Here is a 20,156-nt window from a genome sequence, read left to right as displayed (position 1 = left end):
TAATGCAGTTTTGCCCAAGAAGTGGGCCAACCCAGACTATGCTTCTAATCAGAGAAGCAAACACCAAAACAGGAAAGGCTTTTTGCAGTTACAATATGGCATGAACTCAGAGCTCTACTCAGTGATTAAGACCACATAAATCTATTTCTGGAATCCGTGTGATCTAATCAAATACTGAATTCTAGGTACAACTGGGTCCTAATACTGGCTGAGCCTTTATGTGTCATGGAATGACCACAGTGCATCATTTAACTTTTGCTCCTCCCTTTAAGTAGTAAAGAAAACCGCATATGAAAAATTATTTTTGAATGCTATTCTCTTGCAAACTTTATTGTCTTCTCTTCTGTAATCCATCTACCCATATCCATAACCGGTCATTTAAAAGAAGTGTTTAGAATAATAAACACGTGAAGTCATACTGAGAAATCAACAGTACAATGTAAGCTTTTAAAATTGTGAGTATGTACACACATATGTACCTGTGTCCTATACATATGCATAGGATGCTTGGGAATGTTTCAAAACTGCACCAGAGGAGGTTTAAACTGGACATTAGGAAACATTTCTGTACTATCAGGGTAGTCACTGAAACAGTCTTCCTAGAGAGATCAATGTCCCAAGCCTATCTATCAGTGTTTAAGAGGCATTTGAACAATGCCCTTCATAGTGTGCTTTAAATTTTGGCCCTGAAGGGGTCAGGTAATCAGACTGGATGGTCACTCTAGATCCTTTCCAGCTGAAATAGTCTATTCTGTGTCCTCCAAGGTTATCTTGTTTAGCACTGGTAGCGAATATTTCGAAAGTACCTGAACTCTATACAGAATATACAGATATACTATATAGGTAGATAACACTATATAGAGCAATATCTGAATTAAAGAGAGAATTAACTAAATGCAAATCTCTTTAGAACAAGTTATAGGAAGAAGGAAGCCTATATGCCTAAAATCCTTGACTTCTCATGTATTAGACCACAGTTGTTAAACATACTGCACAGAAGGGATGTGCAGCTCTTTGTTACATTTTTATTTTATTCTTTTCCCTTTTGCCCCTTGATAAGAATTGTCTATGTGTTATTTGTTTTACCTATTACCTCACTTAATCTGTAACTGTGGCCCTCTTTTGGTCTGTGGTTTTATTTTGATTTTCCAGCTATGTTATTCTTAGAAATGTTGTGGCGCTCCTACCATAAATGAATAAATGTGTACATCCAGAAAGAAGCATAAGAATTTAAAGTTTTAAGACCCTTTGACATGAATCAAAGTCACCTTGTAATGTGGGAATACCAGCCTACTTAGTCAAGACATTGAGCACAATGCACAGTGTGGGACTTCCTGTACATAGTAATCGAGTGATGCTGGAAAGGAAACATGGCATTTTTCAACAAAGAATAAGAGCATGTAGAACAAGAGGAGAAAAATAGATGCAAACGTTGATGAGAGATGAGAGAGGGAAGTACCGGTACTCTTAGAAGTTTGCTGGTGTTGTGGGACCTTAATTATTATCAGACAGTCAAAGACTCACACAAAAGGCCCTACAAGCTTTCACCACTAGTCAGCTGCCCAGGAAACTGGGCTCAGTAACACAGCTCTGTGATGTAGATCTGGCTGAAGCCAGAAAGAAGTTATTGAGCCAAGAGAGCATTTGAACAATACTCTAGGAAGCCTGTTGAGGCTGGGCTAATTTTCTCTTTATCTGCCCTTGCCAGTGACTAAAAAGAGATCTAGAGTAGAAAGGTATATATTCTTTTTGTCAGCATGTGTATCTTAAAAGATTTTTAACGTTTAAATAGCACTTTATGATCTGCATAGCGAGCACTTAAAAATGTTTGAGCACTTGTATATAAAGTCCATGAGTAATTTACATTTCTGCATAAATATGGTGCCATACAAATGGCGATGTAGGTAATTAACTACAGTACAGATACAGCTAACACAAGGTAATCATATGTACTTTTCTGTGCATGAAGACCTCCATTACTCTAAAATATATACTTTATTAATATCTTCAGTATTATTTGGTATTTTCATTTCAATGTTTGGTTAGGTTAGTCTTGTATCTGGAATATGGAAATTTTAAACAGTATAATTGCTTGTCTTACACAGTCCTAACAAACAATGTCTGGTTATAATTTAGACTTGAAATCAGAAATTAATAAAACCAGAAAGCTACCTTTGATGAAAGACTCCAGAGCGAGTGATAGTTCCCAGGAAGACGCAGTAGACCAGTGGGCCAGGAGACGGAAACAGTTCAAAGACAGCAAAAAATGCAGTTCAACTGGAGGAAGCTCCATAAACAGCACGATCACTGAAGGATCAAGTGAGTACATTAGTCTTACAACTGTAGTCTTTCACCTAATTGTGAAGCTTAGGTTTTTAGCTAAGGATGTTGAACTCTAGTTCATAGCCTGTCTATCTTCGTCTGTATCATAAGCAAGCATATTTTATTTAATTGGACTGTTCCTCACTGTGAGAGTTAGTATTCTTTGTCCTTCATATAACCAAGAGAACAATTTGACTGAAAAAACTTGATTTTACCATCCTTGTCCATAAACAATCAATGTTAAGACAAGCTCTAGGCACAGACAAACAGGTAATAACTTATGGGAGAAGCTTTGATGGTGTAACAAAAATCATAATCCTAATACCTACTTTGCTTATGTCAAAGCAAAGTAGGTGAGTTGGGAATCCTTCTGTCCTCACTAAGATAACCATCTACTCCACATTTTATCTTCAGACTTATTGCCTAGATCATCCTTCACTGCCCCTCCAGTATGGGCACAGTTAGTCCCATAACTGTCTTGTTAAGAAACCTGCCACATTGCCAATGTGCTTGAGCCTGTACCAAACTCACCAGCTTAAATCACATGGGAAGGAATTTCAAAGCTGAACTGCTTAATGAATGTACATTTTACGTAGATGGAGTCTTCAAGCAAGGTCTGCATGGTCTAGTAGAGAACATATGTGGTAATTTTTACCTCACAACTCCTTTGCCTTCTGTTTTGCTGTTTTAGTAATGTAAGTAGTACTTTATACAAATGAAGATATACGCACTTCCCTGTGGACATATTTTGTGATGTAATGTCTACTTTTGGTGATGAAAGTTTTAGTTGTAGATTCATAATCTCCTTTTTCGAGAAGGTTAAATGGAAGACTATAGAAGACTGTAAAGTTCAGTGCAGGTCCAATCCAAGATAAACTGTAAACATGTTCTATCTCTGTACTGAAGAGGTAAGTCCTTCATCAGCAGAGACTCAACAACAAACTAAACATAGATGTCAGTTGCCAGGCTGGACATCAACAAGCATCTGAAATATGTGACATACAGAGGATTCATGGCTTTCTGAAGCAGTAACTGGATGGCAAGTGAGATACTGCAAGGCATCTAATACATTATTAGCCACCTGTGTTCAGAGAACTGAGTCAATAACTAAACTATTGATACTTGTTAACAAAACAGCAGGAACAACTGACTTATTTCACACAGGAAAAGCTGTTTATTGGTAGTAGTTTCCATTCTTTGCTCCTATGACAGATTCAAGACCACAGCAAGGAGAGAAAGTCACCATCTAAAACCTCCAGATCTCAAAAAACCTACACCAAGATAAACTGTTCATTGATTTCAACAGTAAGGTCTCTCTTGAATATAAAGCTGGACCACAAATTTTACTAGATGAGGGACATACTGGTTTCATAGAGAAAATACATTACAAAGAAACAAACAAAAAACGTGAAACAAATAAAGAGTAAGTTGCAAGAAGTAGAATTGCTTTCCTTGAGACAAAGCTTTTGGTAGCACATGGCATAAACCTGAAGTAGCCTCCAGGACAGGCGAGTGAGCAGACAATTCTGTCACAAATCCTAGCATCTAATAATTTTTTATAATGTGCTACACACCTGAGAATTCTGTTCCTTTTGTTTTGGAAGCAAGGCTGTTCCTTGTTGTTTGCAGACTTCAGACAATTCTAATTAATATTTAGAAGCAGCACCTCTTTACATGCTTATTTCCAGCAGCCATGGAGAACCTAAGTGCAGTTTGCTCTGACACCCATAAACTGCTCAGTTTGATATCTGTGCCAAAAGATCAAGGAGGGGAGAAGTGAAAAAACATTCAAGATATGTCTTGGCATAACTCCATGATGCCAGCATTGGGGTATTTATTTCTGTGCTTTTGCCTACTTGTCACATTTTAAGCTCTACTAAAATTATTACAGTTCAGTATTAAACTGTCAAAATACCATACTGTACTGAATTGCTTGATCGTAGTCTAGATTTTCTTAATTTACTAATACATGGTAGCAAGCTAAGATGTGCTTTAAACATATCAGCATAGTAGTATTTATTTGTTTGTTTAACTTTATTTGTTTAATAGTAGCTTTTTGTGCAGATAATCATGCCATCTTTTTATATAGTTAATCATGCCATCTCATAGTTTCTGCATAATAAGGGAAAACAAAACTAAATCAAGTTCAATTTTGTCTTACCTGGTTTGAAACTGAAAATCATTCTGCATAATTGCCACATCAAACACAGGATAAAAAGAAGTAAACAGACTGAAAAAGCACTTCAGTATAAATTGTCTCAGAGCTTCTTTCAGTACAAGGTGCCTGGTATAATGCAGCTGGATTTAACAGAGCTGTAGAAAGAATCCATGTGTTATGCAGTCCCTGGTGTTTATACTTTCATATACCTTTCATCACCCTGTTTTACTTATGAACCACCAGCTCCTGGTCTGCTTGGGAAGTTGTCATGCTATTGCATAACCTTTTTCTTCACAGTCATACTTCTGTCACACAGCCAGCTGCCTGTTGTCCTATCTCCTTGTGAGACTGAACATAACTGCTTTTTGTTTTAACAGAGAAATAGAGTTCTCTTCCCACCCCAGGTCAATTTGGGTGACATGGCTTGACTCAGTGGACTCACTGCAAGAAATTGTGAATGTAAATTGATACAAAATATCAATCTGAAAATCCTCATGATAAAAAATGTATCATCATACAAAATTCAAAAGCCTAGGACAAGCCAGATGTTATGTATTAATATCTATATATATATACATTATTTCATTTCCTTTTTAATGTAACTATATAGCCGTGTATGAAAGGGCTAATATTAAGCAAACAGCAAATATGGTCATTGATACCTGAGCCATGCCAGTTACTTTTCAGCTCCTCAACTGTCGTTCCATATGCACTGAACTCATTGGTTGCCTGATTGAATGAGCCACATACAAAATTTTAGTAATTGGCTAAAGCCAGGCACAGTTCCTGTTTTGGCCATTTGCATTAAAGACTTCAGTTGGCATTCAAGTACAGCATGCAAGAGCATCCAATACTATCAATCAGCTAATTGACTGAGGTCTGTTATTCTTCATGCATTTTTCCCACTGACATTACTTTTACTCATTTTATCTGAACAGTAAATTCAGAGGATGCTCGGTCAGTAGATCTGGGACTACATTCTGAAAATGAAGACAGAGGTTTTTATACAGAAAACTTTCACTCTGCTTCCTGGGTTTTCAGAGGAGATGATGTCTCTCCAGATAATAGTCCTAGATGTCTCAGCAAAAGGCCTAGACCAGTGGCAAGTAAGTTGGCTAAAGCGAAAGGTAATAAATTCATAAAACTATATTTATTTGGGAACTCTGAGGATTCCAGGGGATCAATATTTTGGAAAAGCTGCTAAACACCCATGCTGAAGACAGGAAAAAGCACAACCCAAGCAACTAAAAGATTATAAAAATGTAAATAGGTAGTTCTGAGTTAGCTACTGCCTTGAAATTTCACGATCACTTGAAAAAATATTATACCTCTAGAAGGTCATAATTAAATCTCATCCCTTGCTGCTTGATAAGGGTAGAAGCAATGTAATTGCATAGACCCTTTAAGCATGGTAAAATCATAGAGATCTATTTATGGACAAACAAACCTTCTAAAATTTAAAAATAATGCAAATAAAAGAAACAGGTTTAAACTCGTTTGAGGATTTAGCATGTATTTTGTATTTGCACCTTAGAGGACTGACTTAGGAAGCTGGAACCCTTTTCTCTCCCAGAACCCCACCAGCAGAGCAGAATATCTGAATGCTTCTCCACCTATTCACTACAAAGCACAGGCACTTAACTTAAACTGCTGATACACATCATTGATGCTATCTGTCTTTACAATAACATGAATGACATTCAACCAGATGTGGCCTGAGATGGGTGCACACTGGCAGAAGAGCAGCACCAAACAGCTAGGAATGATACTGAAAGCATCCCAGTCATTTGCAGCATCAGTAACTCCCAGTACCTAAAGATAAAAAGTTTTAAAACAGGCTGCTGCTTGTTAAATTGAAATCGACTTGTACAGAATGAGGAATGTCTTTTTTTCAGTTCGTGAAAGAACAGTGAAGATCGCTAAAGGAACTGGCAATTACCCTTGGGGTTTCAGGATACAGTTCTCAAAGCCTATCCTTGTGACTGAAGTTGACACAAGTAAGTCGTGCTTGTACTAGTTAACCTCACCTATGAAAATGCATGAAAATAAATATATAATATTTAGTAATATACTATACTATAATAAATATAATAACATATAATATAATAACATGTACTACCATAATGTGTAGTTGTGTGGTATAATGTAGTATACATAACTTCTGAGGGGAACAGAGGAACGGAATTGGACAGACCCTCCTCAAAGAGAGGTCTGCTGCCTACCTGGGGCTTGGGTAAATGACATCACTAGAAAACTTTCTAGCTTGGTGAGGCACCTGGTGTACTACCCACTACTGCTCTTCCATGTGGGTAATGACAAAGCTGCAATGCATAGTCAGTCTGAGGACAGTAAAAAAGGACTTCAGGGCCTTGGGAGGGTTTGTTAAGGAACCAAAAGCACAGGTTATTTTATATTCTATTGTTTAAGTTGTAGGCAGTGACATTGATAGAAACAAATGTGTGCAGTTTATTACTACATGGCTCCATGGCTGCTGTTACCACCAGAATTTTGGGTTTTTTGACAACAAGAAGGCCTTCACAGTGCCTGGCTTGCTAGCTTCAGATTTGATTCACCTGCCTCAAAAAGGGAAGAGGGTCTTTAAACTAGATTGGAAGTAGCAGGGAGGCAAATATCAGGCTTAGCCACAACAAGATGGGGGAGGACAAGTCAAGGTTAAAAGGACAGGGTGCTAGTAAGAGCCCTCAGCCTGCTGCTCAGAAAGGTACTCAGGGCACAGCAGAACACTCAAAGACAGGCGGTGCTGAGATAGCACTATTCAACAGGGAAACCAGTGAAATATCTCAGAGGAACAAAGAATTGCTCCTCTAAGAAGGCTTCACAGCTGACAGTCCAGCAACAAAACAGGAGCTGGAAACCATTGTACTTCTGGAAAGCTATGACCTAGTTGCCATTACTGAAACTTGATGGGATGAATCCCATGGCTGGAGTGGAGCTATCAATGGCTACAGGCTGTTCAGAAGAGACAGCTGAAGAAGGAGGGGTGGAAAAGTAGCCTTCTACATCAAGGAATGGATAGAGTATGAAGAGCTGTCTCTGGCAAATAGCCGTGAATAGGTTGAAAGCCTATGGCTAAAAGTCAGAGACCAAGGTCACAAAGGGAACCTAGTGTCTGGAGTGGCTACAGGCTACCTGATCAAGAGGAGGCAATTGATGAAGCCTTCTTACTCCAGCTTCAGGAGGCATTGCACTCACGGGCACTCATCCTGCTGGGGGTCTTCAACCACCTGGACATCTGTTGAAAGAATATCACAGCAAGCTATAAGCAATCCAGGAGATTCGTGGAATTCATTGAAGGCAACTTTTAAAGCCAAGTAATAGACATTTCTACCCAGGGAGGCATAACACTTAAGCTGGTGATCACCAGTGCAAGTGAAATAATAGGCAACATCAAAGTTGGAGGCTGCCGGGCATGTAGCCATCACACACTGGTGGAGTTTGCAGTCCTGAGAGATATGGGTCAAGCTAAGAGTAAAGACAGGACCCTGAATTTCAGAAAAACATCTGAAACCATCAAGAGAAACATCAGCACAGAAAGTAATCTTTTGTTCTTAAATCCAAAGCTCACTATAATATGGTGTTTTATTCACCAAAATAGTGTTTTATGCTACTGACTTTACTGAACGTTACACCAGATCTTTGCCAAAACCCTCGAATACTGAAATGCCTATTTGTATCTTAAAGCACTTAAGTCCTAATGACATTTTCAAGAAAATTTTTCTGCTGTCAATGATTATCTAGTGTTGAACCAGTACCTGAATCCTGAATTTTCATTTACAGACAACTAACAAGTTGCCCAGAAAAAGTTGTTTCACCTCGAAGTTGATGCCACAAAGGAACCAAAGTATAATGTTGACTGGGTGGACAGATACGGGTTATGCTAGAAAATCTTGGTCACATAGATAAGCTTGATAACCTAACTCTAAATATAATGGGTTTTGTTTGTTCCAGACAGTGCAGCTGAAGAAGCAGGGCTTCAGATCGGGGATATTCTAATAGCAGTCAATGGAACTGATGTCACCAGCATGCCACATTCAGAAGCTGCCAATTTGGCAAGGAAAGGTAAGTTTGTGATCACAATAAATTAAATGGGTGGATCAGGACTGTTATACAGTGCTCCAAATATGTCCAGACAAGCTGTGTGATTGGTACAATGGAAGTTTTAATTAACAGTTTAATGCATTAGCATTTAATATAGTAGTATAGCCTGTCACTTTTTTTATCTAGACCTTGCTAGGAACATGGTAGAAAGTGGAGATACAAAATATTTCACAAAGAGCACATTTGACAGCAACATTTTTGGCACTCCTGCCTTGAAGAAAGTGACTATGAAAGTACTGAAAGTGAAAGCAGAGATCCCAGTGCCTTATTTATGCCTCATGCTTCCTCAGGGAGAGACTTTACAGCTTGGTTCAGTGCACCCAGTGGTTATATCTGTGTCACCAAGGCTGGAAGTCTAGTCAGGAGACTAGAGGTGTTGTTTCATAAAGCATCCTTTTGTAGCACCACAGAAACAAGGAGTCAGTGATATTAATCATACATATTCTTCTTAGAATTGTGATGGCTAAGACCCAAATACACCCAGGTTTACATGCTGAAAGTTAATCTACTGCAGTTCTTTTATTTACCCCAGATATGGATTTGACAAGGACTCACAGGAAATTCAATAAGTTAAAATGCTTTTACCAGACAATGATAAATTTAATGTGACACATACAAAGTTCTTTAATTATAGAGGTGCCATTCACACTGTTATATTTACAAATATGTTGAGTCTTTTAGCAGATAAATCTCTGATTACTGGTATTTTTAACTCCTTAGAGAAGACCTCATTGCCTAAATCCTGGCACATGGACAGCATGCCCAGAGTTAAATGTCCCCAAATGGGAAGTTCAGTGAATGTTTTGCAAATGAAATATGTCATAGTCACATTTCTCAGTTCTCTTTGTATTGATAGCATCAGTCAATATTGTGAAATTGTACCTCACTGTTGATAACAATAATGCATTTTCAGACAATCTTGCAACCTAACATCTCCTTTGAGCAGTTACCTTTTGCAAATGATAAGTAGACAACTTCAGCACAGTTTAGTCTCTGACAGCAAACTCCCTCAAGTGAGGGACGCAGATAGCAGGAAGTATTAGTAGATTCCAAGACATGGAAAAGAAACCAAGAGCATACATAAACAATAGAGACTGAAGGTGTCCCTAAGAGCATTCTCAGCAGTTTTTGTATAGATCTCAATTTATGTACATCCATTTGAGCAATAAAATCCAGCCACTTCTCTAAACTGATACAATATGCAAGCACCTAAGCTGCTGCTTGCAAATGTAGGTCACAAAAACTATTTTAAGAGGCACCTTCAGATAGGTAGCTCCATTACTAGCCTTCAACACAATATTCCTTCCTGAATTTCTCTTGAAAGAAGGCCAAAACCTGTTAATTCTTCATTTCCTAGGCTGCTTTGCACCTTGTTTCTTCTAGAAGGCACGTTGAGAGAAGTGTGTGGGATAGCCTTAGGAGGGCTACAGGGGTGATGTGTGATCATGCAGAGAGAAAATCAAAATCAATCTAGCTCAACTAGAACATATATTGGCCAATTCTGTGAAAGATAATAAAAACATTTCTACAAATAAACAAGAAAAGGAAAGCCAAAGAGAATCTCCATCCTTTACTGGTTGCACGGGGAGTAATAGTGACAAAGAATGAGGATAAGGCTGAGGTACTTAGTGCCTTCTTTGCCTCAGTCTTTAATAGTATGTTAAGATGTTTTCTTGGTATTCAGCCTCTGGAGCCAGAAGACAGGGAAGGGAAAGAGGAACAGAGTGATCTAAGAGGAAATGGTGAGACCTCACCTTGAGTATTGTGTCCAGTTCTGGAACCCTCAGCATAAGAAGGATATGGAACTGCTGGAACAAGTCCAGAGGAGGGCTGCAAGGATTGTCCAAGGGCTGGAGTACCTTCCATACAAGGACAGGCTGAGAGAGTTGGGGTTGTTCAGCCTGGAGAAGAGAAGGCTCCGAGGAGACCTTACAGCGAGCTTCCAGTACCCAAAGGGGTCATACAAGAAAGCTGGAGTGGGACTTTTTACAAGGGCATGTAGTGATAGGACTAGGGGCAATGGCTATAAACTGGAGAGGGCAGATTTATACTAGACATAAGGAGGAATTTCTTCACCATGGGAGTGGTGAGGCACTGGAATAGTTTGCCTAAGGAAGTTGTGGTTGCCCCCTGCCAGGAAGTGTTCAAGGCCAGGTTGGATGGGACCTTGGGCAGCCTGATATAGCGGGAGGTGTCCCTGCCTGTGACAGGGGGGTTGGAATTATATGATCTTTAAAGTCTCTTCCAACTCGTTCTATGATTCTATGACACTAAGCTGGGAGGAAATGTCAATCTCCTTCAGGATAGGGAAGCTCTACAGAGGGATCTGAACAGACTGGATTGATGGGCTGGGGCCAAGAGGATGAGATCCCACAAGTTCAAGTGCTGAGTCCTGCACTTGGGACACAAGAAGCCCATGCAGCACTACAGGCTTGAGGAAGAGTGGCTGTAAAGCTGCCTGGCAGAGAAGGACTGGGGGTGCTGATTGACAGCTGACTGAATTTGAGTCTGCAGTGTGCCCAGGTGGCTAAGAAGGCCAGTGGCATCTTGGCTTTTATCAGACACAGCATGGCCAGAAGGATGGGGGAAGTGATTATGCCCCTGTACTTGGCATTGGTGAGGATGCACCTCGAATACTGTGTTCAGTTTTGGGCCTCTCACTACAAGGACATTGGGGTGCTGGAGGTCCAGAGAAGGGCTACAAAGCTGTTGAAGGGGCTGGAGGACAAGCTTTATGAGAGGTGGCTGAGGGAACTGGGGCTGTTTAGCCTGGAGAAAAGGAAGCTGAAAGGACATTTTATCACTGTCTACACATACCTGAAAGGAGGATGTAGTTAGGTGAGTGTTAGTTTCTTCTCTCAAGTGACAGGCTATTAGATGGAAGGAAATGGCTTCAAGTTGCACCAGAGGACATTCAGATTAGACATCAGGAAAAATTTCTTCACCAAAAGGGTTATCAGGCACTGGAACAAGCTGCCCAAAGGAGGTGGTTGAGACATCGTCCCTGGAGGTACTTGAAAGATGGATAGACGAGGGGCTCAGGGATATGGTTTAGTAGTGGACAGGTACAGTTGGACTTGATGATCTCAAAAGTCTCTTCCAACTAAAAAATTCTATGATTCTATGAATACAGCTCTCCTGCTCCATACCCTTTAGGCAGAGTGGGTTATATTTTTGACCTGTTTTCACATTCTTCATGTAATATTTTAGGTCCTGATATCCTGACTATGGTGGTGGGATCAGATATCAGCCGTTACCCTAACACCCCCAGACCTACCTGCCGAGGATATTTACACAAACGAACACAGTCAGCAATATTGAAGGGCTGGAGAAAGAGGTGGTTTGTGCTGAAGCATGATGGCTACCTACACTATTACAAACACAAGAAGGTAAGGAGAGAGGCTGATGAGGAAGTAATCTGGGTCCTGAACTGTAGCAGCCTTCCAGTACCTGAAGAGGGTCTACAGGAAAGCTGGGGAAGGACTTCTTATAGAGGCATATCGTGATAGGACTAAGGGGAGTGGCTTTAAATTGGAAAGGAGAAGATTTAGACTAGACTTCTGGAAGAAATTCTTCACAATGAGGGTGGTGAGCAACTGGCACAGGTTGCCCAGGGAAGTTATGGATGCCCCTTCCCTGGAAGTGCTCAAGGCCAGGTTGGACTGGGCCTTGGCGTCCCGTTCTTGTGGGAGGTGTCCCTGCCCATGGTAGGGGGGTTAGAATTAGATGACCTTTAAGGTTCCTTCCAACTCAAAACATTTCATGATTCTATGATTCTAATATTGTACTCCAATTTGCAGATCATTATCTTGTCTTGTAATATTTACAGAATAACATTAGCCCTAAAGATTTTTTTGTATGTGGTGTATAGTGGAGGCTTGTTGCGTAGTTCTGCCTTCCTATGTCCTAGTCAGGGACACAGACACTGTCAGGCTTTTGTGGATTCATATTCAATCTCTTATTTCTGATCATCAAGAAGTCTATGAAGACTCTGAGCAGGCTTTGGAAGAGATAAAGTAGTTTCAGATGTGTAGGAGCTCTGTATTCCATCTACTGTTACATGTATTTTCTTAAATACACATGGCCATGAAATTTTTTGTGTGTGTGATTAAGCTAAAGAGAGCTATTGAGAAGGTTCGATTTCTTCAGAGTAGCGTTGCCCAGCACTTCGTTCTCCATCATGCGAGAAATGACCTGCCCAAATTATGTAAGACGGAACTGAATTAGATTCATTGGCATTTCTATGTTTTGGTGGGATTTCCATAAGGACTTAAGAAGAACAATGCATACAGATGCTGCTCATCTCGATTTCTTTTCTAACAGAATTAAAAATAATGTCCCTAGTTTAGCACAGCATTTATGTAATATCAACTGCATTATTAAGCTGGAAATATAATGTTCCATGCCTTGCGTCACTCAGGATGAAAAATTTTTCCACTTACTGGATATAAGATGTTCTTTGAAACAGTTTGTTGAAGGCAAGAATAAATCAGGGAAATAAATTACTTTGCGATAACCTGCATGTCAGTATCCAACAAACTATCTGGAGTCATCGATTTTTCAGGTCTCAGTTCTGACGTTAAGAAAAGCAGCTTACACTGGCGTAATTCCAGTGACATCAGCATGGTCATACCTGATTTCCATCTATGTAAGAGGACAACCTGGCTTTCTATTTGTGCCTAAAGTGGTGTATGTAATGTTTTGTCAGTGAGAAAGGAAAAAGTGTTTCATGTTCTGCTTTAGTCCATATCAACAAACACAGAGATCTGTGTTTCCCCATCACTGCTATTTAGAAGCAGAAACTATCCATCCTGAGGTTTCCTTTTCCTGACTATATTAAAAAAAAAAAAAAAGAGATCAATATTTCTAGAGCTTTTTACCTATCGACTCACTCATGTAATTGCTGCTCTGTCACACTCATCTGTATCCAATCACATATTGATGAAGTGATAGCTTTTGCAACAGACTTGGTTACTTTGCATACAAGGTGATTTTGTTTTCCCTCATAGAGATGCTGCCTCTGACCTTGACTCTACAATCTGTACAAGTAAATAAAACATATCTTTTACTCATTGGACATAGCTATGTTTGTCATCTCATAGCAGAAATATTTGGCACATCAGGTTAGAACTTTGTATTGTCTAAATTGCTGAGATCAGTGGAACTGTAGTGATGTATAGTACTTTTGCCTACACTTAGCAGCATTGTAACACCACTGTACGTGCTACAGTTCTGATCCTCCATTTTTCAGATCACTGGATCTTCTCAAACGTGCTGTTTCCTTTTTTGCCAAGGTGCTTAGCTTCTTTCCTAGAGCAAAGATGTCTGGATATTTTAAGAAGATGATGAACAATGATGTACACTTAGGTCCTACCCTGAGGCAAGTATAAACAATCAAGTTTCTGGTGCTTGAACTTACATATTTTTTCAGGGAAAGCTGAAAACGTATCAGCATATTCAAGCATTGATCCTTTCTTTACAAATAGCAGTGTTTCCTCTTCTAAAACTGGCATTTGCAACCCAACACAGTAAGATGACAGCAAAGTCAACACAAAATAGCATAGAATCACAGAATGCCAGATTGGAAGAGACATTAGGGATCATCTGGTCCAACCTTCTAGGTGATCTGTAGTTTAAATGAGATGGCCCAGCACCCTGTCAAGCTGAGCCTTAAAAATGTCCAGTGTAGAGAAATCTAGCATTTCCCTGGGGAGCTTATTCCAATTTTTAACTGTTTTCATGTTGAAAAATTTTCTTCTGGAACCCAATTGGATCCCCAGAAGAAACATATACCCATTACCCCTTGTCTTTTCCATGTGACTCCTTGTAAAAGGAAGTCTCCATCCTCTTGGTAGACACCCTTTATGTACTGGTACATGGTAATATCGTGTCCCCAAAGACTTCTCCTCTCAAGACTGGACAAACCCAGTTCTCTCAGCTTTACTTCATATGGTAGGTTTCCTAGTCCTCTGATCATCTCAGTGGCTCTGATCTCTGGATCTTCTGCAGCCTCTCCACATACTTTTTATATAGCAGGGACCAAAACTGAACACAGTACTCCAGGTACAGGCTGACAAGCTCTAGAGTGGGATAATGACTTTATGTCTGCTGGTGAAGCCTTTTTTGATGCACTCTAGCATCCTGTTAGCCTTGTTTGCTGCTGCAGCACACTGTTCACTCACGTTGAGTCTGTTGTCCACCAAGACCCCGAGGTTCTTCTCCATAGAGCTGCTCTCTAGCCAGGTGGAACACAGTCTGAGCTGCACTCCAGGTTTCTGTATTCCCTCCACTGAACTTCATAAAGTTCCTGCTAGCCCACTCTTCCTGTGTGTTCAGGTCTTCCTGGAGGGCAGCTCTTCCCTCTGGAATGACAATCTCCCCACCTAACTTAGATGTTGTCTGCGGATTTCATGAGGATGTTCTTGATTCCAGCATCCAGTTTGCTTATGAAGACATTAAACAGCATCAGTCTCAATATCAGTCCCTGGGGGATCCTGCTTGTGACTGCTTGCCAGTTTGAGAACGAACTATTTACCACCACCCTCTGGGTATAACCTGTCAGCCAATTCCTCACCCACCACTTGTCTAGGCTGTAGCACTTCAGTTTCTTTAGGAGAAGACTGTGAGGAACCATGTCACAAGCCTTGGAGAAGTCCAGGTAGACAATGTCCACCGCTCACCCCACATCAACTGATTGGTTCACTTTGCCATAGAAGACATAGGGTTCATTAAGGACAATCTGCCCCTAGTGAATCCATGTTGGCTTTTTCCAGTCATGTGCTTCAGCTGACTTGTAACAGTTACTAGTATTATCTGCACCATAACTTTCCCAGGGACCGAAATGAGGCTGGTGGGTGTGTAATTAGCCAGATCCTCCTTGGAGCCTTTCTTATGGATGAGGGATGACATTAGCCTTCTTGCAGTGTTTGGGGATGTCCCTGGCTCTCCACAATCTCTCAAAGATTATGAAGAGTGGCCTTGCAACAACACAAACCAGCTCTCTCAACACTCTTGAGTGGGTGGCATCTGGCCCCATGGATTTGTACAGATCAAGCTCTTGTAATAGTCCACACAGTAACTCTTTGTTTGCAGATGGTGGGTCTGTGTCAGACTTGGATGATTATTCCCATGACATGGGGCCCAACGATGCTGGTAAAGACAGAAGTGAAGAAGATACTGAGGTCCTCTGCCTTTACAACATTGTTGGAGACTAGTTCATCTCTCCTGTTTCACAGTGGGCCAACGTTCTCCTGTTTCTGCTTGTTATTAACATAACTGAAGAACCCTTTCTTGAACTTTTTAACACCTCTCACCGACTGCAGCTCAAGCTGAACTTCTGCTTTTCCAATTGCACCTCTGCATATCCTGCTTATGGCCTTGTAATTCTCAAGGGGTAATTTTCCGCTTCTTGACTTATGGTGTCATTCATGCCCACATGAAAGAGTAACAGTGGATAGTAGTCTTTGCTCTTGACAGGTTCTGGCACCCTTTCAGCAACATCCCAGATCTTAGCTCCAGGAAGGCAGCATACCTCACGTGACTCCCTGTCTGGTTAGCAGGTGGGTGCCTCAGTGCCTTTTAACAGAGAGTCCCTGACAATGAGCTTACATATTTGCCATCTGTGGTTTGTTCCATTGCGACTTTGAGGTCTTGCTTGTGGGTGTCTACTGTTAAAGCTACAAGTCTGTTTTTATTTGTGATGCTGGAGCATGGTGACTTTGATGGAGATCTGCATTTGTGGGACACCAGGGTCCAGGGTGCTTCATCCTCAGTTCTCTAATGCTGCACAGCCTAGTTATTTCTTCCTGTAACTCAGCCACTTGATGCAACAGGTCACTCACCTGTGCACACCTTGTGCAGGTACTTACTTCTTCCCTGGGAGAAGAGCTTGGGCACTAATTACAGCCTGCTGTCTGCTCTGATACCAGTGAGGAGTTCAGAAACTCTCAGCAGCCTGAGACCTTGACTGTTGCATGTTTACCTGGGGCCTTTGTCTGGGTTGCCACGCCCATTCTGGCAAGTACAGAGGGCAAAGCTTTCCTTTTGGTAGATACCATACCTGGGCTGCTTCCAAGATGGTGATGACTACCAAGTGCACTCATCTCTCAAGCTGGCAGGGTGTCTATGTCCTTCCTGTGCACTCTTCCCGCAGGGTCTCTATGTCATACACGCACACCATCTCTGGAGCTCTCTGGTGTGCTTATCTGTGGAGCCATGTGCTGTAGAGCCACGCACTTCCCTGCAAAAGTGCTAGGTGCTTTGTTCTTTGGACTGAGTGAAGACTGCAGTGTAGGATAGGGAATCCTTAATCAGCTTTACATGAGACCAGTAAGATAACAAAAGCAGTATAGTCTCAGCAGTAGAGCAGCAACTCAGCATTTTAGAGGAGTTAACACAGATCTCCAATGAACCATCACCAAGTGGCTTTTAGAATCTGTCTGCTAACTTGGAAACTACAACATGCTGCAGCCTTTAGGGTGAAAAAAATACTGGAGTTGTAAACCCATTAAAAAGAAAGAATAAAAAAAAATAAGTAAATGCAGATTTAAATCTTCCCTTTACTTTCTATATCTGCCTTCTCTGTATATGGGAACAGGACATTTTACAGAAAGTGTATTTACAAAAATGCTGTAACTCAGACACTAAAATACGTGCTTTGTTTTCTTGTGTTCACCTTTAAGACTGTTCCCAGTAGAACAGAATAGAGAGGGGAAGAAAGTATTTTCAAATCATCTTACTTTCTGTAGTATATAGAGTCCAAATAGTATAAGAAGAAAGAAAAACCCTGCCTGCCAATTGTGGACCCTTCAGATCATTTGAATCTATGACATTCGGTCCTCTGTTCTCTTGAGCAAGCCTGTGTGTTCATCTCTAAGCCTAAGCAGCTTATATAAAAGGCTTAGCTATAAATAGGTTTAGGTCTGCGTCACTCATAAAGATACCACCTCTGTTTATTCTTCATTCTCGCTTAGACTTTATCATCGTAGTCTGGGAGCTGCCACATTATTTAGACCTGGTATATAATCTGATGTCTTCTTGATTTCCATGACTTCCTTGACTCCAGGTTATATTTTTCAATTTATATTTAAGGAGCTGTTGAGTCCAAGGTTTCCAATACTTCCACTGTATTATATTTGTTAATAAATGAAACATAACACTGGCTTATATTATACGCAAGTTGATTTTGGACTACTAACACACTGCATACCCTAACCCAGTGAAAGAGTCATGATCAGATGTATTATTTGACCTGATTCAAGTTGTGTAAAATTTTAATCCAATCAATAGCTCTTCCACCAATGTACCCAGCTCAAAGAAGAAATGCAAACATAGTCTAGCTATAATTTTCTAAATATTCGAACAATGGGCCTACCACAAAACACAGTGATTAAAAAAAAAAAAAAGGAAAAGGAAGATCTTAGAGATACTACTAAGCAAGCAGCATCAGACCTCAGGGAGAAGCTGGTCAGAGAAAACCAGGATAGAACAGATAGTGAAAACGCTGCAAGCCTAAGTACCAGGGAGAGTCATGGCTGTGATGGAGCAACTTAGACAGATCATAAATAAGAAGCCAAAAGAAAAAAAAATCATTTTCCTGTCTCATGAGGTGTTTATTTTAAGAACACAGGGACACATCTGGAAAGATATCTTTGAATAACAGTAAAAAATTCAGTCATGCCACTAGTGACCTGAAACCAATCTGAACCAGTGACCTAAGGGTGACTGCCTTACACCTTTTACTGCCAGTCTCCAGAGCTAGCCAGGCTTTCATTTCTGCTCTCTAGCACTGCTCAGTTTTCACACTGCATTTTAGATTCTTTTCTATTTTGTCTTCTGGGATTTGATCTTGTTCTCCATAAAGTTACTTTTATCCCATTTTTGTAGTACTTGCAGTGTCTTGTGTAGCTTAATTTTAATCTCTCTTCAAAATTATTCCTGTTAATGGTTTTTATTTCATTCACTACAAAAAGCACAAAACTTTCATATATATTTTCAGTTGTTCCTTTCTAATAGGCAAAGACGCTTAACTAGAATAGTAAATACGACTCTGCTCAAATAAAATTTTTCGAACACAATGAATCATTCAGGAAATGCTATGAATGTTGTTTATTTTCTTGAAGTATTTGTGCCAAATTAAATAGGACTGATTTGTGAATGTCTCAGGCTATATGCAACACCTTAATGACTATTTCATACAATAAATATTCTTATTTGTTCCTTACTTCGATCTCTCACATTTATACATTGTTAAATATTTTATTTTTTTTGCAGAAACCTTTATCCTAAAACTTAGGCCATCTTAAGAAGACTATCAACCAGGGAAGGGTTACTTCAGATATTTCTACAATTCTTAGAATAGAATTTACCAAAGCAGTATACAATTTCTGCCCTCTGCCCAGAGGATTCCATCCATGTTGGAGGCTGCAGACTACCAAGAAACTATTTAATAGCTGAAAGCAGCCCTAAGAGAAAGAAAAATCTTTTTTACTTAAGTGCAAAATGGAACAACAGTAGCTAAAATCTCAGTTAGTTTATTTTAAAACTGTGCAATATGTATCACTAACTCAAGCAGCATCACATAGTTATATTATGTTCTATAGTCGTAGTGTTGTCAGTGGGTTACTCTCCAGTCACAGGCATAAGAAGTTGCTTTTATAATCAGTTTCAGCAATATATCTTTGCCATTTCTTGTAGTAAAGGGATGTTTAACCAAACGAAAGCTCTCAAGATACTGTTTATGAAAGCCACATGAGTGAAAAGAAATGCCCCTTGCATTTGTCTTATCAGACTTACAGGAAAATGGCGCCTATTAGTCAATGAAGGATATTTGGTCTCACTTTGAACACTTGAGATTCATCTTATTCCATTCATGTGTTCATTTGAAATTGAGTGAACATAAATCATTCTAGATGTCACAGAGTTCTATCTACATTCATTCTAGACAGCACGGAGAGGAGTATATAGACATAGCTGTCACACAGCCATTTCATTATCTGCAGTGATTGTTGTCTTTCAGGCTAGGCCAGTCAGAACCCTGACTATGGACAGGATTAGCCTAGGACACTTTATCAACCTAGCACTTGCTATTCTTTACACTAGGAATGATATTTGGAGCCTGAATACATGTTTTGGTTATGCTGTCTTCGCAATGTAGTTTTGTATCAGAAGGCACTATAAATAAAGTAGGTCACACAGCACTCATGACTTTAGGATTACCTTTATCTTCTGTACTGATGTTAATTTTGCATTTAAAAAGAAAGAAAAAAGAAGCAGAAGACTCTAGGAAATGTATTAATAAAAGTTTATTTACACTGCTTTTCACTATGAGGGGTTATTTTATTCCTACAGAAAATTAATGTATAACAAAGGAATAATGACGTGTGCCAGGGAGCACAAAAGCAAGAATTTAAGTGTTTAATACCCACAGATGCATATTTTATTTATGGAAGGATAGGTATGTTTATTTTTAGGCTAAAGAAAAACATCACATGAGATGTTTACTCCTACTGATCAGAGAATCATAGAATCATTGAATGGTTTGGGCTGGAAGGGATCT

General features: G+C 39.9%; 1 protein-coding gene across 2 annotated transcripts in view; it reads left to right on the top strand.

Moving 5' to 3' along the window:
- Positions 1-20,156, top strand: part of LOC104058401 (uncharacterized) — a 39,935-nt gene that overhangs the window by 11,479 nt on the left and 8,300 nt on the right. For both annotated transcript variants that reach the window (XM_054053988.1, XM_054053989.1), the window contains exons 4-8: positions 2,137-2,319; positions 5,419-5,586; positions 6,376-6,477; positions 8,450-8,560; positions 11,810-11,988. In XM_054053988.1, coding sequence (XP_053909963.1) covers positions 2,137-2,319; positions 5,419-5,586; positions 6,376-6,477; positions 8,450-8,560; positions 11,810-11,988 — 743 coding nt within the window. The remainder of the gene's footprint in view (positions 1-2,136; positions 2,320-5,418; positions 5,587-6,375; positions 6,478-8,449; positions 8,561-11,809; positions 11,989-20,156) is intronic.

This window comes from Cuculus canorus, chromosome Z (assembly GCF_017976375.1).
Source record: "Cuculus canorus isolate bCucCan1 chromosome Z, bCucCan1.pri, whole genome shotgun sequence".
Taxonomy (NCBI): Eukaryota; Metazoa; Chordata; class Aves; order Cuculiformes; family Cuculidae; genus Cuculus; species Cuculus canorus.
The sequence above is the reverse complement of the archived record's forward strand: the minus strand, read 5'-3'. Positions and strand labels throughout refer to the sequence as shown.